This window comes from Heterocephalus glaber, unplaced genomic scaffold (assembly GCF_053883595.1).
Source record: "Heterocephalus glaber isolate CG9 unplaced genomic scaffold, H.glaber_assembly_v1.0 deba00001457, whole genome shotgun sequence".
Taxonomy (NCBI): domain Eukaryota; kingdom Metazoa; phylum Chordata; class Mammalia; order Rodentia; family Bathyergidae; genus Heterocephalus; species Heterocephalus glaber.
In genome coordinates this window covers 26,125,796-26,153,742 of record NW_028258305.1, presented here as the reverse complement: position 1 = coordinate 26,153,742, position 27,947 = coordinate 26,125,796, and the positions used below count along the sequence as shown (strand labels likewise).

General features: G+C 44.8%; 2 protein-coding genes across 9 annotated transcripts in view; one reads left to right on the top strand and one right to left on the bottom strand.

The window, feature by feature from the left end:
* Eml4 (EMAP like 4) overlaps nt 1-2,838 on the top strand; it is a 158,227-nt gene extending 155,389 nt beyond the window's left edge. For all 3 annotated transcript variants that reach the window (XM_004839352.4, XM_004839350.4, XM_087216450.1), the window contains one exon: nt 7-2,838. In XM_004839352.4, the coding sequence (XP_004839409.2) occupies nt 7-453 (447 nt within the window). In that variant the 3' untranslated portion in view covers nt 454-2,838. The remainder of the gene's footprint in view (nt 1-6) is intronic.
* The window catches only part of Cox7a2l (cytochrome c oxidase subunit 7A2 like), a 124,871-nt gene extending 102,217 nt beyond the window's left edge, over nt 1-22,654 (bottom strand). For 2 of the 6 annotated variants that reach the window (XM_087216454.1, XM_087216453.1), the window contains exons 1-3: nt 22,474-22,654; nt 17,582-17,713; nt 4,450-4,537 (exon numbers count right to left, since the gene is read on the bottom strand). In XM_087216454.1, coding sequence (XP_087072580.1) covers nt 4,450-4,537; nt 17,582-17,713; nt 22,474-22,545 — 292 coding nt within the window. In that variant the 5' untranslated portion in view covers nt 22,546-22,654. Of the gene's footprint in view, nt 1-4,449; nt 4,538-15,390; nt 16,235-17,273; nt 17,467-17,581; nt 17,714-22,473 lie in introns of those variants that run through there. The other 4 variants (XM_087216451.1, XM_087216452.1, XM_004839353.3 and 1 more) reach the window with 4 other exon arrangements.
* Nucleotides 22,655-27,947: the final 5,293 nt, after the last annotated feature.

The window sequence follows — 27,947 nt, the reverse complement described above, 5'->3', positions numbered from 1 at the left end:
TTACAGGCTCCCAGTCACAAGTACAGCGCCCACAGCAGCCATGTCACCAATGTCAGTTTTACTCATAATGACAGTCACCTGATTTCAACTGGTGGAAAAGACATGAGCATCATTCAGTGGAAACTTGTGGAAAAGTTATCTTTGCCTCAGAATGAGATTTTAGCAGATACTACTTCCACAAAAGCCCCCACTTCTTCCATCGAAGATGTCATCCAGTCTGACACCTGTATACCACCCCCTTCCCAGCCCTTAAATGAGACAGCTGAAGAAGACAGCAGAATACGCAATTCTCCCACACTCCTGGAGAACAGTCTGGAGCAGACTGTGGCACTGAGTGAAGACCAGAGTGAGGGCGGCAGCGAAGAGCTCGGGGAGCCTGCCGACGTGGGGCTGGCCAGCGAGGCTGGCAAGGGGCAGATGGAGGACCAGCAGGAAGCCTCCCCACTGCCCTAAGGCCCTGGCTTCCACACCATGCTTCTCCTTTGGCGGCATGGGGTTTTGGGTAAAGTTCAGATAATGGGACAGTCAGTGATGGAGAATCGCTGTGGATAGAGTTTTTGTTTTCCACATGATCTCCTTCCTTCAGTACCCTTCAGTCTTTCTGATACAACCTAAAGATCCAGTTTGCTGTATGTTGAAAATTAACCAAACTTAATAGTAGGAGAAGACTGAAACATTAATTCTGTCTTGGAAATCACTGTTTGTAAGTGAGATGATGTAAATACTGGAAACAAAAGCAGCAGTTCAATTGATTGAAATAAATCCCCTTGTTATCTGAATGTGTTTTCTTCAGGAACAGCCAGAGGCATCACACACACTGTTATTCATCTGCTGGCCCAGACACCACTTTCCCTGATGCAGGAAGAGAACCTGGAGCAGGGATGTGCTCTTACCACGATGTCTTCCTACCAAAGTCTAATGGAAATTTTTTAATTAAGAAAAACTTCAGTATTGCCCAGTGCAATGATGTTGCCTTCTTGAATAATAATGACTTGTTTTTTACACTACCAGTAGATGTCCAGATGTGCTTGTTAGTCTACTATATAGGTGCTGCCTTTTCTAAGTTAAAACAAGAAACAGTCCTTAATTTCTGGTGTGCAAATCTATTTTATCTTAGAACTAAGAGAGCATTGGTTTGTTGAAGAGCTTTTAATGTATATTAAAACTATTGATACTCAGAAATGTTAGATTCCTCCAAGGAGTCCTTAACTGGCTTAAACATTTTCTAATGTTTGGCATTCAAGTGAATGGACGAAAACCACATGCCTTTAAAACTAAGCTGTAATAATTACCTGGCTAATTTTAGCTTAGCCTTCTTCATTATTTGTTCCCTCAACAGGAGAAATATAAAGTCAGTAAGCTTAAGTGATTGAATTGGTGCTTGAAATCCATTTGTTTAATTGTAATTTTCTTACAAATTAATTATATTGAGGGATAAGATACTCAGCAAATTACAAATTCTTTTTTTAAACAGAAGTGTGAATAATAATCAGTAATTTTTTATAAACTGCATACTTCACAGATTTACTATATGTGGTAATTTTTTTCTGATGAAGTTGCCACAAGCCTTGCAGATCTAATGTGGCTATCTTCTATTTTGGGCAATGCATGTATTTTGCTGCATTGGAAAGTTTTGATTTTTAAGTTTTGTCAAACAACTATTTTTCTTATGTATGTTTTTCCTACTTTAAGTTCTGACAAATATGTATTTCCTATATATTTGTTTATACTTAGATTTTTTTATTTTTTAACTTGCAGTGTTTTGATACTTTTGGGGGGGGGGTCAGATCATGTTTAGAAACTTTGGGTGAGTTCAGAAGTCTTAAGTATGCAAGAGTTTACGTGACTGTGGCATTCCAAAGTGCACCAGAACTGTCATTCCCTTCTAGTATCTTCTCAGGAGTAATGCATATCAGGTATTTTCATCATCATTTGGTATATGGAAACTCCAGTGAGCTCCCAAGGACACTTGCAACATTTATAATCACACGTTGTATGGAAGGGTGTGTGTGAAGGGGTGAGTGGAGACACTGTTTGTGTGCATCTCTAGATAAGAAGACATGTGAAACATCGAAGATACTCAGTGTAGATCTCTATGTGTATAGGTATATGTCTGTATATCTCTTTCCTTTTGTTTACAACTTTTTTAAAAAAAAAAAAACCTCAAAGTAGTTCTCTTCAAAAGAAGAGAGATAGATTCCAAGCAACCTGACTTTTTTTTTTTTTAAATGGTACCGGGGATCAAACTCGGAACCTTGCACCTGCAAGGCAGGCCCCAGAACCACTGAGCTAAATCCCTGGCCCGTAACCTGACTTTTCAGTATGTTCTGTACATATTAGAGAACACCAATGAGGATCAGACATACAGCCACCGGTTAGCAGTGATGACAAAACCATTGGGTCAGCATGTGCTGTTCTCTGCAAGCCAAATACTGCATGAACAAGCAATTCTAGGAGGAGAACCTGCATTTCTTTAAGTACCTGGAGGATGCAGCTCTCCGTGACAAGCAGGGGATTTGAGGACATCAGTCACCTGGGGGTTGCCATGTACATGAGATATATAATCGTGATACTCTTGGGTGGTAGTTTCCAAAGACACTACTAATACGCAGAAAGCGTTCCAGCTGTCTAATGCTGGCAACTACTGTTTAATGGTCAGTTAAATCTGTGATAATGGTTGGAAGAGGGTAGGATTATGAAATTGTAGATGTTTTTAGAAAAACTTGTGAATAAAAATGAATCCAACTGTTTCATGTGAAGATGTTGAGCCATTTCTATCATGCATTCCTGTGTCATGGCAGAAAATTTTGAAGACTAAAAAATAAAATAATCAAAATATTTTCTTTGTCTCTCCAAATGTCTTAACTCTTAATTTATACTGGTAGTTTCTCTAACCCGTTACCAGAAGACACAACAATTCAGAAGGAAACATTTATCAGTTGAGTGCTGCTGGAGATAAGATCATTCTGGTAATAACAAATTCTGTCTCACAACATTAGAGGAAATTACTTCTGATTTATGCTCTCATTTCTTAGGGGAATAGCTTAGTTTATGTCACATCTACAATTTTCTAATGTTTAACATTGGATAATCCTAGTGATCCTGGTTACCTGCCTGTCCACTGCCTCCTAGTGTTGGCTCTGTGAAGTACCTGAACTCAGGAGGCCCCCGTCTTGTACCTTTTCTCTGCTTAGTAGCACAGATCCTCCAAACAATAACCATAAAATGGCTACTGCAGATTTTCTATGAATCAGTTATGTTGTTATGTTGAGAATATTCCAAACGTTCTCTAGTTTTACAGTCATAGAAATGATGGGATTTTCATGATTGCATTACTCAACTTTAATGACTGTGTGATTGATCCCAGCCACTCACACAGACAGACTAACCCAGGTGAGGCTGTCCCAGGGTTGGAATTCCTTTTTCATTGATTCAGAGACAGAATGGCTGACAGACCCAGAATAAACCCACTGAACAATGTGGTTTGGGTTTTTTTGGTACCAGGGATCGAACTCGGGTCCTTATGCTATAAATAAATAAATAATAAAAATAAATAAAAATAGGAAGCAGCAGCCAGGCATGGTGGTGCATGCCTGTAATTCTAGCTACTTAGGCTGAGGCAGGAACACTGAGTTCAAGACCGGCCTGGGCAGCTTAGTGAGACTTAAAAAATCAGGAGAAAGAAAGTACAATTGTAGAAATTCACAGAAATTAAAGTGAGAGAAACTGACAGGGCCAACAAGTAAGTCTCAGCCCTTGTCCAGGAGTCATGACCCACCCCCCTTAGTGATGCTACACATCTGATATCTTCAGGGATCATGGAAGAGCGCTGGTGGTTTTCCAAAATAAATTTAAAATAGAAGCAGCCCTTTGTAAAGGAGCAGCTCTGGGTTCCAGTCATGAGATTCAGCTTGTGTTCACAGGCACACCTTTTCCACAGGGAACCTTATTTCTGCTCTACCCTCAATAATAGATCCCTGTAGCCTTAAAAGCTCCAATACAGAACAAATTTCCCAGCCCAGGGAAAAGCAAGAAGAGCAGACTATCCCAAATGGACAAGAGTTGCACTGTCTCTGGAAATGCCCAACTGTCTCTGTACCCACTCTCCCTTCATGGGTGAGGTCCATAAAAATTTTACCAATCCAGACTTGGCAGAAATATTTGGTTTCACATCTGTGACTCAAAGGATAAAAACGAAGAATGGGCTAAAATGAAACCTAGGTACTCAGTGGTTAAGATCTGGGACAGCCATGTAGCTAGATCCCACTCAACAGCTGGCAATGCCATGCTTAACATGTATTCATGTTAAGGGCCTTTCAAAGATCCTAAATTCCTAGGGCCGAGGATTTAGCTCAGTGGTTCTGGCGCCTGCCTCTCAAGCACAAGGTCCTGAGTTCAATCCCTAGCACTAAAAATAAATAATTATAATAATAATAGCTGGTTGCAAACCTGTAATCCCAGCACTAGAGAGGCTGAGGCAGGAGGATCGCCATGCATTCAAGGCCAGCCTGGGCTCCATGGTGAATACAAGGCCAGCCTGAAATACAAATCAAGACCCTGTCTCAAAAAACAACACGAGAAAAGGAAAAAAAAGGAAACAAAGTCCTTGTAAATAGGGAGGGGTGGAGGGGTAGAAGGGAGGGCAGGGGAATGGGGAAAAAAATAACCAAGATATATCATGTAAAGGTACAAATTCCCAATGATGAATGTCATCATACTGTATATCTAAAGTCTATCAATAAACTTAATGAATTTAAAAAATACATTACTGCTGGGGATTTAGCTCAGTGGTGCTGCCGCCTGCCTCGCAAGCGCAAGGTCCCGAGTTCAATCCCCAGTACAAAAAAAATTTTTTTAATTAAAAAAATAAAAAACATATTATGAATAACTGGACATGGTGGTGCATGCCTGTAATCCCAGCACTCTGGAAGAGTGAGGTAGGAGAATCACAGTAAGGATCAGGCTGGGCAACTTAGCAACATAGTGAGGGTTTGTCTCAAAGTACAAAATAATAAAAGGCTGGGGATGTAGCTCAGTGTGAAGCCCCTGGTTCAATCCCCAGTACCACACACACAAAAAAACTATACAGTATATACACCGATTATTATTTTTTTCCATCCAGTGGAATATTGCAATAAGGAACATGGACACATACAAACTTAGATGACTTTCAAAGGCATTATACATAGTAAAAAAAAAAAATCTCTGAGGTTCACAAATTATAAATTTCCACTTGTATGCCATTTTTTGAAATGACTAAAGTATAGAAACAGAACAGATTAGCAACTGCCAGGGGACAGGAATGGAGGGAAGAGATCCAACTACAAAAGGATAGTACTCGGGGCTCCTTTGTGGATTGAACAGTCTGCCTTTTGAGTACAATGCATAGAATTAAATGTCACAGAACTGCACACATGCATATGAATGCATACAGAACTGCTGAAAACTGGGTAAGATTTACAGTCTCAATTCAAACTATATTATGCTAAAATCAATTCCCTGGTGTAGATAGCGTAGTTACTCTAAGATATCACCACTGGGGGAAGCTAAGGGAAGACTTCACAGGACTTTTTAATTTTAAAAGCTTCCTGTGAGTCTATCATTATTTTAAAATTTAAAAATAGCAATGATGTAGAAGCTTCCCCATTGTGCTTTTGAAGGGAACATGGAAGAGAAAAGGGGACTTTGTACAATGACGCGTTTTTATGCCACTTCTGACCTTGTGCACTTGAACTGCTCGGGTCAAGTGGACATGGGCACTGGGGCAGTATCTGCAGCTGTTCCAGCCTCACCTGCTGTCCAGGTGTCAGGAGGATCCCAGACTGGGCATAGGCATGAGCAACCCTCATCAGGGTGAACACTGAAAGCTCGGCCCCCGGGAGAAAGACAGGTGACAACCTGAGCACACTGCCAATTCATCTTCAATAATAGGTGGTTGGGGGGCCAAGGATTTAGCTCAGTGGTTCCGCCGCCTGCCTCACAAGTGCAAGGTCCCGAGTTCAATGCCCGATACCAAAAAAAAAAAATAGGTGGTTGGCACAGGTTCAAAATCCCGTATCCAAAATGCTCAGAGCCAGGAAGTATTTCAAATTTCAGATATTTTTCAGATTCTGGAACATGTTCTTTAGTTAGAACCTAAGATATTTTGGGGGTGGGACCCGAGTTGGAACAGGAACATTCTGTTTCAGGGTACCTTACACACACCTCTGAAGGTAGCTGGATTCATTATTTTCAGTGCATCTGTGTTCTGATTCACCCAGGCAACTATAGAATTTTCCACTGTGCAATCACCTTGGCACACCAGAAGTTTTCTGATTTCAGATTTTTAGATTAGGGATGTCAACCCATTCATAGCAGTTCCACTGCCCAGTCTCCTGGCCCAGGTGGATGGAGCCAGCCTTTGGGTGTTTTCCCCACTGCTTGCTGAGGCAAGACATTCTGTACCTCCTCCCCTACCATGTTTGCTTCCGGCTGGTGTGCTGCTGCTACATACTCCCTCCTCTTTGTAAACCTCTCACCTGACCACCCAGCCTGCTGTCCCTTCAGGGGCTTGAACACCTTCTCTTATTCGAATTAAATGAAGGGAAAACAAGAACATCACTCTAGCTCAGCCTTGCAGGGCAGCTGCCGTGTGGAGGGCAGGTCATCAGCGTCCCTGAGCACCCTGCCTCTGGTAGCATCCATTCCCATGTGGCCTACTGTTGGCTGCCCCAGAATATCTCATCAACAGAATCACTAGCAAGAATGTTTGCCAAGGGCTGGGGATTTAGCTCAGTGGTTCCGCCGCCTGCCTTGTAAGTGGGAAGTCCCGAGTTCAATCTCCAGTACCAAAAAAAAAAAAAAAAAAATGTTTGCCAGGCACTGACATTTCCATTTAGAAGATGAATTTATTCTGAGCTAACTCAAGCCCTCACAGGACCCTGGTGCCTTGGTGCGATCTACTCCATCCACCCTCACAGGCAGCCGTGTTCTGGGGGGACAGGAAGAATCTGACAGCAAAAACCTAACTGCAGCCTTGTCATGTCCGTGGTCCCACAGAGAATACCCCTAGTTACGACATAGCTCTGTGATGTTCACATAATGAAACCACCTGATAACACATTTCTCAGGACATGTCCCCAACATGAAGTGACACATGACTGCTGCCTACAATGGGAAAGGCCCCAGTGACCAGCTATAACACGGTAATTACTTGACTCTCGTGAAAGCATTCCCCATGGTGGGCGGAAGCAAGGCGGGGTACTACCTCAGCTGCCCAAGATACCATCTCCCTAATCCCAAAGTGAAACGAGCAAAGGCCCTTACCCACCCAGAGCATCAGCCCAAAGGGGAGATGCTGGTGAGCATCTCCTGGTCCTGAAGCCCTGTCTTCATGGAGCACTAGAGAACAAGACTAGCTGTCCCTGCATCCAGCGACAGGGAAGGCTGTCCCCTCCAGGCCACAGGCTGGGGCCCCCACAATAAACAGTGTCTGCACTGGAAGGCATGAACAATGCAACACATCACGGGGAAAACCTGCAGGTGGCTCCATTAATACAGCTGCCATTCAAAGCCGCCAAAGCTGCAGTGGTTTCTATGGGGAACTCTCACATTAAAAGAGAAGGAAAGTTTTTAAAAATTAAATCATAGTAGTTAATTACACTTTTTATTAAACATCAAATTTAAATGGATTTGTCTGAGCGGGCATTCCGGAAACCACACATGTGGCCATTCCCAGCACCGGGAGCCATAGGAAGCAGGAGAACTTGCCAGGCAAGCCTGGGCCCTAAGACCCTCAACATCACCTCCACACCTCCGTGTTTTCATTCAGTGCCAGAGGCTGTTCTGTGCTATCCACTCACCTGCACAAGGGACGCAGTTAGTGGTGAACACAAGAGGAGAGAATGGCAGGGGGGCCTCCTGGGCCTGGAGCACCATCCATGAGGGCACTTAGCCCAACTGCATCGACCTGCGAGCCAAACTGGCCCTCAGCCTCTCTCCAAATCCCAAACCCTTTCCTGGCACCACTTGCCTCTAGGTTCCTTTCTTCCCTCCTCCCCGATTTATAAAGATGTTTTTTAAGCTGTAACTTCTAAGAAGGCTCCCCAATCTTGGTGCATTTGTGTATCTACGGAGTATGTGCCCATGTAAGGGCCCCAGAGGGAGAGAAGGAGCGTTCCCAGCACCCCGAAGGGGCCGTGTACCCCTCCTTCTGGCCCTCCTCCCTCACCTGGCGACCCCCATCATCACCTCTCTCCACACAGAAGACTTTCAGCTTCGTGCGAGCAGAATCACAGACTTGTTCTCTTTTGTGCCTGCTGCCCTCACATGGCCATGAGCCGACCCGGGCTCTCCTCACCCCCTGCCCTGCCCTGCCCTGCACATCACCACTTTGCTATGTGCGTCCCCACTCCACACAGGAGATGCCTGGCCCTGAACACAGAGCAGACACCCAGCCAGGCTGGGCCACAGCTCCACACCGTGCCCTATAGGACTCAACGCCCCGTGGTTTCCAACACTCACCCCACCCTGTGACCCCCACTCCCCAGCAGCCAGGCTGAGTTCCCCAGAGCACCCCACACACATGTCCATCATCAGCCCCTGTCCACCCGGCCTTGGCCACATCCCTGGGATCCACCGCCTCCTCTCCTGTGCTCACCACCATCTCGCCCAGGCCCTCATTCCCTCCCACAACTCTCAGCCACTCGCTGCCCTTGGTCTCTTCCCTCACCAATCTGTCCTCCTCACTGGCACCAGGGCTTCAAGGAAACCAAGAGACCTGGGATCGGGGGCTGCCCTCAGCACACGAACTTGCTGCCACCAACCAGGCTTCCAGCTCTTTGTTGAGGCATTAAGAGCAGGCCTGAGCCTCCCTCTTTGACCCCCTCTTCAGCTCCAGAGCCTGTCTCTCTCCTCCCGACCTGTCCCCAGTACACCCAAGATGCTGTCACACTTCAGAGTGTGCTATTCTCTCAGGCCGATCGGCCTTTCCCACTGAGTGGGGCCAGACACAACTGGAACAGTGCCCTGGAGAACTTCCCTGCCACCCCTCCCCTCGCCTACCCAGTGCAGCCATTCTGGTGCACCCGGGTTGTGCTCATCACTCCATGAGCGCTGGAGGCCAGGGAGTCAACGTCTGTGTGTCTGCATTACCCCACACGGAATCGTGCCCACTGCCTGCAGGACAAACGGTTTCCACATAGAAGTTCCTGAGGGTGAAGATGAGACAAGGCCCCAGGCTGACGGGGGAAGGGTGCGTATCCTCAGGTAAACCCAGGTCTGCTCATGGAAAAGCTCTGCAGGAAAGGGCATGCAGGGCACTTGATGGCTCCGTAAGGGAAGCACAGAAAATGCGTGGGAGCCAGAGACAGCCAGGGAGCTGGGGACAAGAAAGGTAAGAGCCCAGCAAGGCTTCAAGACACAAGTGGAACGTAGCGAGCAAAGCTGGAGGCAGGGCTGTCTTCTCAAATGCAGTCAGGCCACCCCTCCTGTCATCAACTCACCAGATTCTAGATCACACTGAGGTTCCTTTAAGCCTGGGCCACCATAAAGACCAGCAAATGTCCCCACAGCACATTCTCAAGACACACAAGTAACAGTATGGTCAGTGACTCTGCCCTTTTCCAGACCCACAGCCAAAGAAAGCAGACCTCACCTCTGGCCTGAAATTGCACCTTATGAGACCCTAGAGACTGTGTCTTCGTTGTAACTCATCACATAACAGATAATCCATAATAGACCAGGAAAAGAAATGGAAAAAAATGTGCTCGATGACCAGGAGCCCTAAGTCCTGCAGTAGGGACAGTGCTCCCTATCAGGCATCAGGCCCTCTCCCAGCCCTCCGGCTGTGGCCCCTGGACACAGGGACTGCATGCAGACAAGCAGGCCGACAACCAGCCCTGTCCCCAGCAGGAGCAAGGCCACCCACAGCCAGGCACAGGGGCTCACAGTGAGCTAACACGCCCCTGCCAACTTCACAGGGCTCCCCGGAATACAGCCCTTCTCACCTCGGCACCCCAAAGCCTCCCCCGAAGAGGCCCTGCCCTACTTTAGCTGTTCCTCATCTCCAAGGCCAGGGCACCTCAAGCAGTGTCGCCTCCCCCACGCCTTGCCTGGCCAGCTGGTTCTCTCCAATTCTCTCCAGTGGTCCCTGAGCAGGTCCCCACAAACAGGGAAAGCCAGAAAATCAATTCATCAGGCAGTGGCTTCAGGAGGACAAGGACATCATTCCAGAGAACTGGGAACAGCCACCAAGTATCAACAAAGACTCCTTAGTGTGACTCTACTTTAATTAGAATGACAACTAATTGAAAGCAATTTAATGCTGGTTCGTGAAAGGTTAATGGAATTCACATTTTGGAGATGTTGAATACAACACAGATTTAGCCAGAAACACATATCTAACCTTTATTCTCTTTAATTATTCGGTCAGAATAATTTCCTGGGAGCAAGTTTTGTCTCAAGATGGTTCTAATTAAACATCAGTGAACTTTGAAGTCGAAATCAACTTACTCAGCTGCAGCACAACTTCCAGATTAATCTGCCTCACAACATGGTTCAGTGGCCCCAACGGTGGCGGGGGGGGGGGGGGGGGGGGCACAGGCTTGGAGCCTGCCAGGTACTGATAGATTCTGGAACATCACATCCCCGGGGCCTTCTGGAAGCAAGTGACCTCCTGCCCAGCTCAGGGCTCCCTCAGTGACTACAGCCTAAGATGGTACAGCCAGGAGCCCGAGGCAGCCCCGGAACCAGCAGGCACTGCCCCTGTGCTCTGTTCCTGCCTAACTGCCCTCTGCCACTCTCCCCCTCTCCCCCACCCCCTGGAGAGCTCCCCGATTTCTGTGCCTGCCTCCCAGTTGGTATTACAACCCAGTGCTGGGTACAGGCCTGCACGGCCTCGGTCTCCCTTTTTCTGCCTTGGACACCCCGAGCCCCAACAGGGTCTGTTTCACCTTGCACCACACCAAGGCCCCACCACACTGAGCCTCTGCTACTCCCGTTGCTGGGAGGCAAGGCCACCATTTCTCACAGCCCGAGGCTGCCTCAGTTGGTCTCCATCCATATTTGAACTTAGCAAAAATTTGAATCTGGGTAGTACAAGTGTGAGGGACCTGAGCCATGTGACCATGACAAATGTCAGTGACCATGGACAGTCATGGAAAGGGAAGGCATGATGTCCCAGGCAGGCTGTCGGAACACGAAGGAGAAAATGTCACCTGCAGAATGGTAACCTTAGCCATTGTGCTTGGCATGCTTTCCGCTTGTATTTTGTGGCAGCCATCTGGGAAAATGCCTCCAAGAGACTCCAGAGCAGAGCAAGCAGCATCAGGCCCAGGCTGCCCATCCCCACACGGCCTGCAGCAGCACCACACTACAGGCTGCTTGGCACCACACAAAGGCAGGATTCTGGGCGACAGCTCTAACTGCAGAGGAGATGGCAAACGATCTGTCCTCTGCCCCTAACTCAAGAGGAGGCTCTCATGACAGGAGTGCCAGAACCCAAGCCCCAGAGAGGCTTCCTTCCACCTCAGCCAACCTGCTCTAAAGCAACCAAAACCACAGGTCACTGGCACTCCCAGGGGAACAGGTGAGTGTGGCTGCAGAGCTCCTCACAACTAGGGTGTGTCTCGACCACATGCTCTATCAGTGCTGAGAAGAGGCCTAAAAACACTTTAAAGCAGCTTCCTTTTGTGGCATGGTGTTTCAGGCTGGCCTTGAATTCACTAAGTAGCCCAGGCTGGCCTCAAATTTGCTGCAATCCTCCTGCCTCAGCCTCCCTAATTCTGGGATTACAGGTATGCACCAACATATCTGGCTAAGAAGTCCTTAAATATAATCCCCAGGCTTGCTTATCGAAGGCAAGGCCATCTGACTCAGTTCTGAGGCCCCAGGGAATTACGGATGATGACCAAGGAACCTAACAAGAGGCTAATGGAATTCATGTTAAAGACCCCAAGGATGGAGCACCTTTCTCAGCTCTCCCTGCCATGGGCACCCTGTGGTGCCTGATCACACAGCCGGCAGACCAAGGATGTGCAGTCACACTGTTAAACAAGGACAGGTTTCACAGCAGACACTTCTTACTGCCAGAGTGTCACCTCTAGCTACTGAAGATCAATGGGCCAGAAAGTGAGAGGTCTGGTCAGCTTGTGACCCAAAGAAAAGTCAGAAGGATGATGTGGGGGTTACAAACCTCAGCATCCACTTCCTGCCACAGCACCTCATCTGGTCTTGAAACCTAAGCAGGGTTGGGTGTATTGGGACTTGGATGCAGACAAACCTGTACATCAGGGAAGCCAGGGGTCCCCAGAACCACGCACACAAAGGGAAGAAAAAAATACATAAATAAATAAAAGGAACTTGGCCAAGTGCTCTGAAAGCCCTCTGTCTTCACCTGCCACTGAGAGCTTCATACCAGACTCTCTGTGCGGAACAGGAAGGAGTGAAGGCCAAGTGGACCCTGAAGGCAATTAGGCTGACAGAGAAAACAAAGGCTAGAAGTGCACACTTCTTAAGAGAACTACCAAGGGGCTGTTTTCAACGGTTCTTGTGTACCCTAATTTTTTTGTGTACCACTCATCTAAAAAGTTTTCATTGTAAGTTTAAATTATTGCTAGTGGAATGGAGATTTAGTTCAGTGGTGCCATGCCTACCTCTCAAGCGCAAGGTCCTGAGTTCTATGCCTGGTACTGGAAAAAAAAATTAAATAAATAAATTATTGCTAGAAATATAATTTGTTGTACTGTAAATATTGGCTAAACTATTAAATCACTTTTATAAATCCATCTAGTGGGATATAAACACTGGACACCCACTTTTATTTATCCAGTTAGAAATACAAATGCCACTTTGTCTTTCCCCAGTCTCTGTTGCTGGGCCTACACACCTCGGACTGGACAATTTACAGAAAGGCAGTAGGGGTGAAGTGTGGCTCAGTGGTACAGCACTTGCCTATGCTGTGCAAGGGCCTGGTTTCCTTACCAAGCACCACACACAAAAAGTAAGTAAGAGAATAAAGCCTTACTCAACTCACAGTTCTGAAAGCTGAGAAGTTCAAGGTCCTTCTTACTAACGGAGAATACAGATGCCCAAGAGGCCAAGGACATGACGGAGCTAGCAGTGTACTGCTCAGGTTTCACCTCCTCTTCTTCTGAAGCCACAGTCCCACTGGGTCCGGGACCCACCCCGTTTACCCATCCTGAAGATCCCCCTCCAAATACCTCGGTTGGGTTCAGTGAGGATTAAATGGAACAGGAACCTGAGGGGGCATTCAGACTATGCCACTATTGAGGAGTCAGAAGTTTCTTCTTAAGTGTCTATTTCAATTTTCCTCTCACATCTACAATTTTACCCATCCCCCCAAATTTTACCCTAATATGATTTTACGCTTGAAAACTCCCACTGATCATACTTAATTCTCTAAAACATTGTGCAATTTAAATATAATTAAATTTTCTGTGACCATAAACTCTTAAGGGTTAAAAGTACTTTTATTCTGGATTGTATTACAATTACTATTAAAACATATCTGATCAAAACAATTAAATGTTGATCATTATTAAAGATAAGGAAAATGTGTATCAGAAATGCATCCAAACTACAGGAAGGGGCTGGTTCAGGTTTCCATGGGTAGGTCTTGCTTACTGTTAAAATAGATTCGGCACCAATTCCATTTCTACTTTTTATTTTTACAGACATAAGCAATGAGAAGCCTTGTTCTCTTAAGTAAAAGGGAACAGGGTTTTATAACAGCAATATAATTGAATTGTTGGAACTCCTGAGTTATAACAAACACTTATGTAGTGATTTGTTATCAAGAATATTTTTCAATGATTAACAACTCAGTTGGTTCTTCTTCCAATTTTGTTAAAAGCAAAGACTCAACCACACATGGTAGTGCATACCTAAAATCCCAGCACTCTGGGAGGCTGAGGCAGGAAGATCATAAATTTGAACCCAGCCTGGGCAACTTAGTGATTAGCAAGACTCTGCCTCAAAATTAAAAGTGCAGGGATGCCAGGGATTTAGCTCAGTGGTTCCGCCGCCTGCCTCTCAAGCGCAAGGACCCAAGTTCGATGCCCGGTGCAAAAAAAAAAAAAAAAAAAAAAAAGAATTACCAATCCCAGCACTCAGGAGGCTGGGGCAGGAAGATTGGGCTACATAGTGAGTTCAGGACCAGCCTGAACTACATATCAAAATCCTGTCTCAGGCCAGGGATGTAGCTTGGTGGCACAGGGCTTGCCTGCCAAGTGTGAAGTCCAGAGCTCCATCCCCGGTACCAAAAAAAAACCTATCTCAACGAAACAAAAGAATCACCAAAGGGCATTAACACTGGATACAAAATTGTTGAAGATAAAGGACATGTGGGTGATTTGCACTTTTGGGCCTTGGTGAAATATCAAGTCTTAAATATCAACCCATGGACTAGTTATTAGTTATTGTAAAGGGCAAAGGGAGAAATGTGGTAGATAACAACTAAGTTATCTAATTTCCAATCACCAATAACAGGAAAAATTGCAGTAGCACCAGGTGTTATGTGACAAAAAGACACCATACCACGACAAAAGTTTAACAGTACTAAGAACTGAACAGGGCCTTCACACTAGGCTACATTCTTCGCCCTCCTTTTTTCTTTTTTTTTAGATAGATTTCCGCTAAGTCACTAACTTGCCCAAGCTGGGCTTGGACTTTCAATCCTCCTGCCCCAGCCTCACAGACTGCTGGGATTATAGGCATGTGCCATTGTGCCCAGCTGGACTCTTCAAATAGGTCAGTGTCAGGCAACATGCAAAGATTGTTCTGTATAAGAGGAGACTAAAGAGACATGGTAATAAAATGCAATGTATGATCTTTGCCTGGGTCCTGGACACAAAACAAAAATCAACTATAAGCACTCGTAGGAATGTAAAATTATAGCTAAGGTGGAAACAGTCCAGCAGTTCTTCAGCAATCCTGCTCCTGGGTACATAGCCAAGAGCACTGAAAACACACACCCATGCAAAAACCTTGCTCACCAGTGTTCAATGCACCATGATTCGCCACGGCCCACAAGTGCCAATCACCCAATTAACTGCCCATGAACAGATGAGTAGGTAAGTGAAATGTGGGATATATCCATGCAAATACTATTCAGCTGTAAAAAGGAATAAAGTAATACAATGCCATGGCACAGATAAACCTCAAAACATTACACAAAGTGAGAGAAAACAGGCATAGGCCACATATTGCAGGGTATGGGTATGAAATCTCAGAGAAGGGAGTCCCAAAAGGACTGAGTAGGTGAGTGGTTGCCCAGGGCTTGGCGGTGGGAGGTGGGGGGATTTGAAAAGAAAGAAATGAGTCTCAGGTTTAAGGTGTCTCTGGTGTTCTGCAATTATTCTGAAAAGCCATTTAATTTAAAGAACTCCAAACTTGAAATGTTCATTCATGTATTTATTCCAGTCAAAATAAATCATGATTTAAAGCCATAACTTTTTTAAAATATAAAGGAGAACCTGTGGCACAGCCGCATAGACAAGACACCAGTCTACAGTGCAACACTCAGCAGTGTTCTCTGTTCCCATGGTTAAAAAAATACAGGATAGCTACACATAGAATTTCACCGAAGACCTGGGATGAGGCACATAACCCTTTGAAACAAACTGCCCAATGAATACAGACAGGCTGCAAATAATTTCTATTCACATTTTACTAAGGAATGGAAAAATCCCCAAGGTGACTGCCTACTTATTTCACACGCCTGGCCTTGACATCTGTCTTCCATCACATCCAGATCCAGAAAGGCTTCTGCACACCATGCTTAAAACCCAGTCCCGATCTCCGAGGACCTCAGCACAGGCTGCTGTTAATGAGCCTGTGTGCAGCCTTCCTCCGGAACCTCCAGGGAAATTAGGGGCCTGAACACAGAGCGCAGCGCCATTTCTTTCCACAATTGTTTTAACTTTCAAACTGCTCTCACATCTGATGGGCCATATGCATTTCATACACCAAAATACCGTCTTCAGACCTTTTTTGTAAAAATGTTAAGTAGACCATCCAAGTGAAGAAAAAAAATGGAAAATAAAAATTGAAAAGGGTTTGTGCCAAAAAGCCACCAAGTCCTGCGCAGCCTGACTCACTTGTTCCTGGGCTGCGAGGCCATGTAGAGCGCGATGAGGCAGTAGACCGTCCCGCCCAGTGTCAGCGCCATGGTGGTCCGGTAGAGCATCTGGTCAGGCAGACCCCGCTTGAGGTGCACAGGCACCCCATCAGGCTTCTGGAAAGCAGGGGGGGCAAGGCTGAGAAGGCAGGCTTTACAATTTTAGGTTAATAAAGAACAAACTTGTCTTTGCAAAACTAATCTACACACGCAAGGCAGTGGAAAAAGCCCTAATCCATGAAAACACTGACTAAAATATTAGTGTATCTTCTAAAAACTGTAGCTGAAGTTTGGTAAGTCCAAAGTCACTCTCCAAAGTAAGAGTCTGGAGCAACTGAAAGCAACAGATTCCACATTTCTAAGGCATTTATTACATACATAGTACTCAACCAGGAAAGAACAGGGGAATTTTTAAAAAACAATGGCAATCAGCAGCTAAATAAATAAGTGCAGGCACAAGAAATGCTCCCCAAGTAGTTCTACATTTAGTTTGGCTTCTGCGAGAACAAAGGCCATGCCAGGTCAATTAATAGGTTCAAGTACATTTTGTATTCAACTGTCTTCTTTCCATTAATGTTAAACCCCATTTAATAATCAGATTCCATAAGATATTTCATTATTTTGCAGTCTCCAAATCCCTCTCCTCCCACTGCATCACAAGACTCCAAATGCCCTCTTAAATCTTACCAAGCAGAGATTAAACTGATCAAAACCAAAGTGCTCTACCCCTAGGAGACAGGCTTGACTCTGGCTATGCTTCTGAGGGAAGCTACCCTGTAACAGTTCTGCTGAGTTCACCAAGTTCTCAACAACTCCAAGTAGACTAACCTTAGTATTATCTAAAACATCAAGTCTGGCTTCTCTCAGCTGACCAGCAAGCCCTAGAGGGGCTCCTCTACTTCCATCAACAACTCTATGAACTTTAATATCAAGACAACAAAAAACCATTAGAAGACAATTGTTACTAAAAGTCATTCCACGTGTCACAAAAACAATTATGCACTGCATGATTCTGAGTGTCACACTACACACCACTGCTTCATCCATGCAATGGTCAGGAGTGCACACTGTACAGGCCCTGTGAAAACCTAGGCACCCCACTAACCACCCTTCCCTGTTACTGTATCTACCACATAAAGTTCTTACTTTAGGGCTTAAAATAAAGAATTTTTTGTTTTTTGGCTTTTTTTTTTTTTTTTTGGTGTTTTGAGACAGGGTCTCGCTATGAGAAGGCTGGTATTTAACTCACTATGTAGCCCAGGCTGGCCTCGAACTCACAGAGATCCTCCTGTCTCAGCTTCCCAAATGCTGGGATTACAGTTGTGTACCACCATGCCCAGCTGAGAATTCTATTTAAAGAAAAAGGAAGCCACATAATGAACTAGAGTAAGACTCAGTTCCAGGAGGGATTTTTAAAGTCTATTTATTTCACATACTTCTCTATTTCCAAGTGTCTTCCCTCACCTGGAAAAACTTCTGCAGCTCCGGAACTTTGTTCTTCCCAGCATAATCGTATGCAGGGTAACTGGAGGTCATTTTAGTAGGTGTGGCAAATATGATAGGTGGTGCTTCTGTGGAAACCACGGGCCTTAATCCCTGTAAGGGAAGAAAGGAAAGCAGCAAGTTAAAAATATGGGCATCTAACATACTTTTCACGGAGCAGCCACCTGGAACAGTGAAGGAGCCTTTCAACCACACTCGAGGGACAGGAGGGGCTCTTCAACCCTGCAGTACAAGCCTTTAATTGGTCCACAAACTTCTGAAAAAAAGCCCAATCTGCTTCCCCACAACAAAGCTGCCCTCAACTCCCTATCAGCAAGATGGCAGAGACAACAAAGGCCCAATCTGAGCTTCCAGAAATACCTGGTGTGCCTACCTTACCAAACCACTAAAACACTTATAATCTGTATGGGGCCGGGAATTTAGCTCAGTGGTTCCACCGCCTGCCTCACAAGCGCAAGGTCCCGAGTTTGATCCCAGGTACCAAAAAAGAAAGAGGGCATTTGCACTCGCTTGTTACTTCTGCTGTTTCACTGCTTGTCTGCTGCTGCCTTCTGCCTGCTCTGCAATGCCCCTTGCCATGGCACCCTGCCTTGGAGCCAGATGATTATGGACGGAAACCTCTATAAACTGTGAGCAGAAAATAAACCTTTCCTCCTTTAACTTTGGGTGTCAGATATTTGTCTCAGCAATGAAAAAAGTAACCGAGAAAAGAACTATCTCAATCTAATGGGAAAAAACATCTTGCATTTAGGACTAAAAAACAAAGAAAACAAAAAAGACTATAAAGTAACTGAACTTTCCAACATTAATAAACTCCTAAGTTAAAAATATATATAGTAAAAATAAGAAGGCAGAGAGGAATACTGACAGATACAGGCACAAAAGACCACATATCGTATCGTTCCCTTCACAGAAACCCAGAGCAGGGAGCTCTGGAGACAGAGAAGACAGATTAGTGGCTGTCTGGAGCTGGAGCTGGGAGAAATGGGTGGCAGCTAAAAAGCATAGCTTTCTTTCTGAGGTGATAAAAATGCTCTAAAATTAATTGTGGTAGTGGTTGCACCCATCTGTTAACACACTAAGAACCATTGAGAGTGTTTGCTTTGACATGGGTTTCTCTATATTGGCAAAGCTGGACTCAACTTCCCTGGGCTCATGCCATTTTCCCACCTCTGCCTATCAAGCAGTGAGGACTGCAGGTCCACAGGATGCCACCCAACCTAAAACCACCGCCACTGTATACTTAAATGGGTGGAATGCATGCTACACAGACTATTCCTCAGTAAGTTTTTTTTTTAAAGAAACTAAGGAGGAATTCTAGATTTTTATCTAAAGGAGTAAATCTATGGTTACAGATGTATAGATGGTTCTCCAAAGCCACCTGACAATTAAAATAAGGAGTTAAGAGTTACAAACCACTAAAATTATCCTTTTGTATTACATTCTCACTAGGAAAAGTAAAATTCTAAAGTTGGAACGTAGAGTTTAAGCCCAGCCTCTTCATTTTACACATAAAAAAGGAAATCTTTTGCCAAAGTAATATAGTCATCAACTCTGTGGATCTTATTTCTCAAAGAAACCTAAATTTACCTATAACTGACAAGGCCTATCCTAAAGATAAGATATTAAAAACCTGAATGTTAGTTGGGCATGGTGGTACATGCCTATAATCCCAGCTCAGGCTGAGGCAGGAAGATCACCATGAGTTTGAGGCCAACTTGAGCTACACAGTAAGTTCAAGACCACCCTAAACCACATACCGAAACCTTATAGCGAAAAAAGAAAAGCACATCAATGTTACTACCACCAGGTATGCATTAAGATCAACAAAACAAAACAAAAAATAGTATTGAAATAAATTTGGCTTGTATTTCTTTCCAACACAATCTAATGGCTTGTGGAAATAGCCTGATTTTTATGATGCACATACCCATTCAGCATACTTTACTCATCATGTACTCTGTACTAGAAATACACAATGAAAAAGGCAGGTGCCACTTCTACTTCTACCATCATGGATGATAATGTTTCAGAATAATAGCAGCTCCTATCTATCTGGTCCTTGTTACGTTCCTAGCATGATGTTAAGCACTGCCTGAGCTTTACTGAACTTGATCCTGTCAGCAACCCTAGGGAGAATTTACTGTTCCCACTTTACAGAGGAGAAAAAAAATAAAAACTGGATCAGGAAAGTTAACTTGCCTAAAATCATACAGCAAAAAGACAAAGCCAAGGGCCTGGGATTTGGCTCAGTGGTTCCGGCACCTGTCTTGCAAGTACAAGGACCTGAGTTCGATCCCCGGTACTAAAAAAAAAAGTTAATCAATTACTTGAGCCGGGGATTTAGCTCAGTGGTTCTGCCGCCTGCCTCACAAGCACAAGGACCCGAGTTTGATCCCCAGCACCAAAAAAAAAAAAAAAAAGACAAAACCAAGTTTTCAAGCTCAAGCCTCTCTGAAGTCCAGAGCCCTGGCTTTAAGTATTCCACTACTAACACCTCACACTAGCATCAATTACCACTTAAAAGCAACAATCCACTTAAACAGAAGTTTGGCCCATTGAGTGTCATCCTGCATTTACAATATAACACACTCCAGAGTCGCAAAAGAGATCAGAGAGGGAAAGAGGCCCAGCTCCTGAGATGACAAGGCTGAGGAGGCTCTCTAGCTGGGCTGGAGTGTTACAGTCCCTTTTGGCTCACTCTGTGAGCTCCCTAATGATCATTTCCCCAGTGTGAAAATTGAAAAACCCTTTCTATTAAGCATCTCCAAAAATGGTTTGAAAGTAAATTCATGTTTTGACAGCACTCACGTGAGAGCATTTTTAGAACGGATTACATCTCACTTTGTTCATCCATCCACTGATTCAAAACTACAGCAGTTTTTGAACAGTATCATCTGAAAACAGGAGTATCAACCATCTTGACAGTTTTAAATAATTCCGTATTTCCACTTATAACATTATAAAAGTTCAGAATACAGAACTTTAAAGTTACCTATGATCTTATCCCATCAATTACTCTGAACTGTAAATTCTCCCCAATCCTTTTCCATTCATTTTAATAACTGTATAATCATGGTGTAAAATTCTATATTCTGCTTTTTCATTTATAATAATCATTTTTCATATTCCTACATAATCTTCATAAGTGACACTAAATTTACTTTGCACAATGACCCTGTAAATGAAGTATTATTGGCCCATGTTAGAGACGATTAAAACATGGCTCAGAGGGCTGGGGATTTAGCTCAGTGGTTCTGGCGCCTGCCTGGAAAGTGCAAGGTCCTGAGTTCAATCCCCAGTACCAAAAAAAAAAAAAAAAAACATGGCTCAGAGATCTAAGAAGGGACTCAAGAGTCAATATTTTTATTGCCCATACTATCAATAATTCAGCTGTGTAGCCCCACAGATAAAGCAATGAATATGGTGGGAGGTACCTCACCAATCCATCATAAACCACCCAACAACTTAAAAGCAGTCAAGTCAACGTTCCCGGGGTTTCAGGGCAGGGAGCTCACCAGCACTAGGCTTCTCAAGAGTGCATTGGACAGGGCTGGGGATTTAGCTCAGTGGTTTTGGCACCTGCCTTGCAAGCACAAGGTACGGAGTTCAATCCCCAGTACCAAAAAAAAAGTGCACTGGACAGAGACGTTATGTATTCAGGAAGGGACCCCGGGGAAATCCTATGCCGACTTCAGAGCTGCAGTTGCCCCAACCTAGAACTGTGAATTTCAAATGTCCCTCCCCATTTTGATCGCCAGCAATACCATCCTTCCAGGATCTCAGGGAGAAAACCTTGCAATTACTGACACCTGTCGTTCACACAGTGCAAGTACTTTTGGCTCTACCTTCAAAAAATACTCAGAACCTAACCACTTCTCTCCTGTTTCCACCCATCTACACTCTACTCCAAGGCCCTGGACTTCTACAACTCCTCCTAACTAATCTCCAAGCTAAAATCAGTCATGAACCACCATGCCCAGCAAAATTTTTTACTTTCAGAAACGTATGAACTATTACACTCTGACTTAGGACTGGAAACTAGTTTCAACCCACAATGACGGAATTCGTCTCCAACTGCAAGGTGGAAATCATCACCTCTATATCCCTGACACCTCGCACTCAGCATATCAAACTTCGCTCCCAAGCACCCTCCGTAGCTTTGTCTCTGTCTAGAGGGCACCATCACCCTTACATTCTGTCATTCTGCAGTCCCTTCTTCATTTCCAATCTCATCAATAACAAAAGAAGTCTACCACGAGTATCTGCACCAAACTATATTCAGTTCTCATAAAATTTAAATCCTATTATCACAGGCCCTTCGAGTTCCACCTGCACCATCCAGACAAGCTCGCCACCTCAATGATTCTCTTCTAGCCCCCTCCCCCTTCTCTCTCATGGTTCCCTTCGCTTAGAATCTCATTCTGCCATCTTAACTAGGACAAGAATTGCTGGGCCATATTAAAAAATTATGTTTCCTATTTTAAGAATACTGTCAAACTGTTCCAAAGTGGCTGTGGAGAGAGCGCCGCACCTCAAACTCAGGTGGGTTATATTACGGGCCTGACCAACAACACGAGTCATCCATTTTAGAAAAGCAACAATACCGGGGTCACCTTGACCCCTACAGAGACACAACCAATTTCTGTGCCAGGCCAACCCCCCTAGGACGCACCTACCCAAGGAGAAGCCTAGATGACCACTGCAGGACAGTGAGGGAAGGTAACCAGGAGGTGTGAGCAAACCCGAACCGATTCAGGAGCACAAGCCGGTCTGGGCTCCGACGCCGAGACAGCCTGGCTCGGACACTTGGGTCACTTTTCCTATCCATGCTGGTGCAGCATGATCTCTACCTGCGGGTTATAGGCGTCCGAAGCCCATGCTCCAGCCAACTTCTGCGTGAAGCCACTAAACTTGTAATACATGATTCCCGGATCCCAGGAGCCCACAGCCGCTGCCTGTGCGACCAACCTAGAAAAGGACCCCGCCTCCCCTTTTGCCGTCCCAAGGCGCGGCGCAAGGACCCCGCACCAGGAGACCGCCTGCCCGGAGAGCGCCTAATTTAAAACGGGCCCTTTTAAACCTCATCAAGGAAAGAGAATCCATGTTATCACGACCACTAAGGCAAAACTAGCTCAAAGACACCACGTATAACAGCGATGTCTGGATCTGTAGAAAATACAAGGTTCTCTCTCTCCTGCCCTATTTAGGTTCAGGCAGTGCTAAGACGCCTTAAGAAATGCGCAAGCGCCCCACGGACGGAGTCCCGCAGTAGACACCTCTAGGTCAGGTGCAACGGCCTCTGGGCGGGGCCAGGAGGGGCGGGGCGAGGAGGGGCTAGTTCCGGCTGGGGCGGGGCCGGGAGGGGAGGGGCGAGCTGGGGCTGCGGGTCCACCACCTGGTCATTGGGTTTAACCTAGTTTTACTTTTCTTCCTCGATTTGTCACCCCGTGAGTCTGCCCATATGGCCTCGTCGGCCAGGCTTCCCCTGGCAACCTGGGAGTGAAAGCGGCTAAGAAAATTGGAACCACCTACCGAGGGGCTGTTAAGGGTTTCATCCCAACAGCACAAAAACGACTTCCTGAGCTTTAGTGCAGAGAACATGCACATAGGGCCAGACTTCAGGCACCAGGATGTAAAATTTGTAGTTTCTAAGAATTGGTTTTCGTTCTCACCTGAGTCTTGTGGGAATCGTTTACAAATCCTTTTCCTGGCCTCCGCTTTTTGAGATAAATGAGCTGGAGGGGAGGTGACTTGTAGTAAAGTTTGGACCTTAAGCCTGAAAGATCTGGTACTACCCAGAGTATTCAGTTCACGGTAGAGGTGTTTTTAAGCCTCCACTGTTTGCAAGGCACTGTATTAAAGGAGTAAATTAGTTTCCGATCTTCAAGGATGGAGCAGGGCTTTTCTTTGCTTTATCATCCATCCAGAGGTTTACTCAAGCACATTAGAGTTACAATATACTGCATTTATGAAAGCATGTGGCAAACTGATAGATGATACTAATCTTGATATAGGATTTTCCATAAACTTATTTAATCTTCATAACAGTACGTGCTATTATCATATCATCTCCATTTTTCAGTACAGGCAAATGAGGCCCAGAGAAATGCCCTGGTCAGCAGTTAGTGGCAGAGTTAGTCATCGGACTCAATCACTGCATTGCAGATAAGTAGGTACAAATCCATCCTAAGAGGAGGATCAAGTCTGACTCCAGAACCAAGGTGTACACTGGCATCCTGGCTTCAGCACATCAACCCCTAACCCCCAAGTATTCACCACCTTAATAAGCTGGAGAGTAAAGATTTTCACAGATTCAGATGTTAAACCAATCCAAAGTTGCTGCTTTTACAACTGTGCTATAATGAAAAAAGCATTCCGGGGTGTGGTGGCGCACACCTGTAATCCCAGCACTTGGGAGGTTAAGGCAATAGGATCACAGTGATTCAAGGCCAGTCTGGTGTGACCCTGCCTCAAAAAACAAAAACAAAAACAAAAATGTAGCTGAGCATGGTGGTACAGGCTTATAATCCCAGTACTCCAGGAGGCTGAGGCAGGAGGACTGCAATTCAAGTGCAGCCTAGGCAATTTAACACCTTAGCAAAACCTCTCTTCAAAATAAAAAATAAGGCTATCATGGCTTTCCTCATGCTAGCCCACTCCACTTCCTCCAGAGTGTACTTTTGTCTTGCTTTTTCCTCTTGTACTCACCCCAAGTTCACTCTGCAGAGCCAGTTCCTCTCTCACTCTTCACTTTTGCTTTTTCAAATAAACTTTGCAAAAAATAAAATAAAAAGGGCTAGGTATGTAGCTCCATGCAAAAGCTTTAAGTCCAATCTCCAGTACCCCCCCAAAAGAAGTGATTTGGGTTTGAGTTCCAATTTTTCCACAGCAGAATGATTTGAGAGTAGTCATTTCCATTTTCAGAACCTCTTTTGCTTCTTTTATAAAGCAGTAATTACCTCCTCATATTTTCCCTCAATAGCAGCCTAAGAATAAACAGTTCAAAAATTATAAAGTTTGCAATAAGTTGCTGATCTTGCCTTTAGTACTTTGACTTTTCCGTAGTTCTTAGCTATATATAAGAAACCTAGTTAGACATGGTGGAACATGCCTGTTATCCCAGCTACTCAAGAGGCTGAAGCAGGAGAATAGAAAATTTGAGGCTAGCCTGGGCAACTTAATGAGACCCTGCCTGCAAAAAAAAAAAAAGGTTGTAGATGAACCCAGGTATGGTGGTGCATGCCTCTAATCCCAGCACTCAGAAGACTGAGGCAGGAAGAGCACCACAAATTCGAGGTCAGCCAAAGATTTATAGCAAGACCCTGTCTCAAAAAAAGGGCTGTAGATGTCGCTCAGTGTAGAATTCTTGCCTTGCAAGCACAATGCCCTGGGTTCAATCCTCAATACTGGGGGGAAAAGCTAATTTAGTTACCATAAATTTTTCTTGGCTACTCTAATTTAAATTAATTAAATGCTGCAATCCCTTGTGTTAAGAAAAAGAAATAAGCTTGCTTGCAAACACTGAATGGAAGGAAAAGTCTTTCATAGAGTGGAGATGGAAAAGGAAAATTAAATGACTTAAATCAGCTTCTTATCTCCACCCCACTGTTTTTTGCACATATTTTGGAACATGAAGGAGAAAATGTTCCCCAACTTTTATTTATTTTTTGGGCAGGGTACCCGGGATCAAACTCAGGTCCTTGCGCTTTTGAGGCAGGCATCGGAACCACTGAGCTAAATCCCCAGCCCATTCCCAACTTTTACTACCACTAAGGTATAGCAGCTTCTTGAAGTATAAAGGTGTCTGTCAACACTGGTTGTTTTCTTACAGTCCCTGCCATCTGATTTTAGATCCTGCAAGACATAAATTAAGAATCCTGAAAATGTTACAACAGCCGGGCTGTTCAGTGGGAGATAAAATGTCAGTAGCAGAGTGTGGGCTGGGATGTCACATGGAGTGGCTGATCATGGGAAGATTTTGTTTCATTTCCCAAATAAAATGCAGCACACTCTAACAGTACCGAGGCACCCTATTCCCATCCGTCTTTGCACATCCCACCCAACATCAGCGCCGTGCTCTGTCTGTTTTACCATGATCCCTTCAGGTTGTTCCCCAGATCGTGTTCTGAGGGCGAAGTGACCACAGCTGAAGGGCGGAGGGGCTTGCCCGTGGCCGTGTATGTGGAGTGAGTACAGATGCCAGTCAGGATGGTGGCCGGGGAGCAGAATGCCCTGTTCAAGAGAGGCCCAGTGCAAGTGGCCTCCAGCAGGCTGCTCCAGGAAAGCGAGTTGGGAATGAATGGGTGGAACACCAAGAGAAAACTTAAATCGGGTTATGCTGAATATACAGAGGAACTGCCATTGAAATAATTCTTAATTTTTTACAATTCTCTAATTCTCCCAGAATTGACTTTTTAAAAATTGGGTTTTTAGGGCTAGGGATTTAGCTCAGTGGTTCCACCTCCTGCCTCGCAAGCTAAGGACCCGAGTTCAATCCCCGGTACCAAAAAAATAAATAAATAAAATTAAAATTGGGTCTTCAGAGTTAAAATATTCGGGGCTTGGGGCCGGGGATTTAGCTCAGTGGTTCTGCCGCCTGCCTGGAAAGCGCAAGGTCCTGAGTTGGATCCCTGGTACCAAAAAAAACAAAAAAAAAATATTCAGGGCCTGTAGGTGTTGAGCTGATGGTGGGCCCTTTCTGACTCCTCCACCTCTCCCTGTCTTCAGCAGGGCTCATAAGTCACCTGGCTTTGGGTTCACCTGTCTGGAGCAGGCAGAGAGTGACAAGCATTTGTTTTGGAGGCATTTCCCATGAAGAAGGGGTCTCCAGGACAGAGGCCCCCTAAGAAGCTCTGTTTTTCTGATTTTCCTCTTTCGTTGCTGCCCAATGTGCAAACTGAAGAACCTTCTTAACCTGCGAAAGGATGTGTGTACGTGTGGATTTTGCCCATGCTAAAGTGGTCCCCCTGATGGGGAAAAAAAATGGTATCTAAATGGGATCTACCTAATGCATTGTCACAGTGACATGCTGCCTATTCAGCTGTGGCTTGTGTCTACCCTCTTGGGCACAAAAAGGAGGTAGAGGAATACATTTGGCCAACCTTTCAAAGTCCTAGTGGTACCCGTAAGAAAAGCATCTCCCATAAAACACTGGAAAGCAAACTGGAGAATTAAATTCACTGTATGACACTTAGAATGACGACAACCTGCTGTGCAATTATTCAGTAATTTTCATGTGGCAGAAATCTCAGCTGTTATCTTTTTGTCAAAGGTCTTCCTATCTGGTGTGGAAATTTTGCCTTTGAAACCTGAAATCTAGGATTATATCAATACTGAGAAACAAAGCCTTGTCAAAGCACAATGTTTTCATAGCAAAGGAGTGGAGGGTCTGAACAGCACATTTGCACCCAAATTAGGGGAAATGGCAGCTGGGACTGCAGTTGCTGGGACAGCTTTATTGCAGTTCGGGAGGAACATATTGACATCAACTCCCCACTCTGACCTTCTTGTTGTTGAACGTCAATACAGTGTGTGAAACCGCCTCACTCTTGCCTGCCTGCTCTTCGTTATGTGCAAGTCAAAAGCACATCCAGAGAGATTATGGATTTAACTCAATTTTGACACATCACATTTCATTTCACTGGTACAGAAAGGCAGAGGTATGACTCATAATTTATTTTAAATCATCTTAAATACACTTAATTATGCATAGAAAAAAGTCAAGATCCAGAACAAGATTCAGGCTACCGCTACTTTACATTAACATCATCTATAAAAATACAGTACATATAATTTTGTTCTGTACATAGGATGAAAGGAAACCAGTCAGTGTCTTTCCCTCACTTAGGGATGGGTTTGCTCCTAATCCCAGGAGAGTCTCCTTGCTCTGTATCACATAAGTTCTCAGCATTGAAATATTTTACAATGAGCAAGTATGACTTTTTTTTGTTTGTTGTTTTGTTTTTGTTTGGTACCAAGGATCGAACTCGGGAACTTCCACTTGCAAGGCAGGCGGCAGAACCACTGAGCCAAATCCCCGGCCCCAAGTATGACTTTTCTTAAACCTGTGTATATACAAGAGAATTACTCAAAACCTCTAAAAGGCATTAAAAATTAGATTTTTCTCCCCAGTATTAGGAGTTGAATCCAGGCCTTCCCACTGAGCTACATTTCTAGCCCTTTCTATTTTTTATTTAGAAACGGTCTCCCTAAATTGCTAAGTTGCCCAAACTAGGCTTACATTTGCAATCCTCCTGCCTCAGCCTCCCTTCACACCTGGCTAAAAATTATAATTTTTAAAACGTTTCTGTTAGGTGCATGCCTT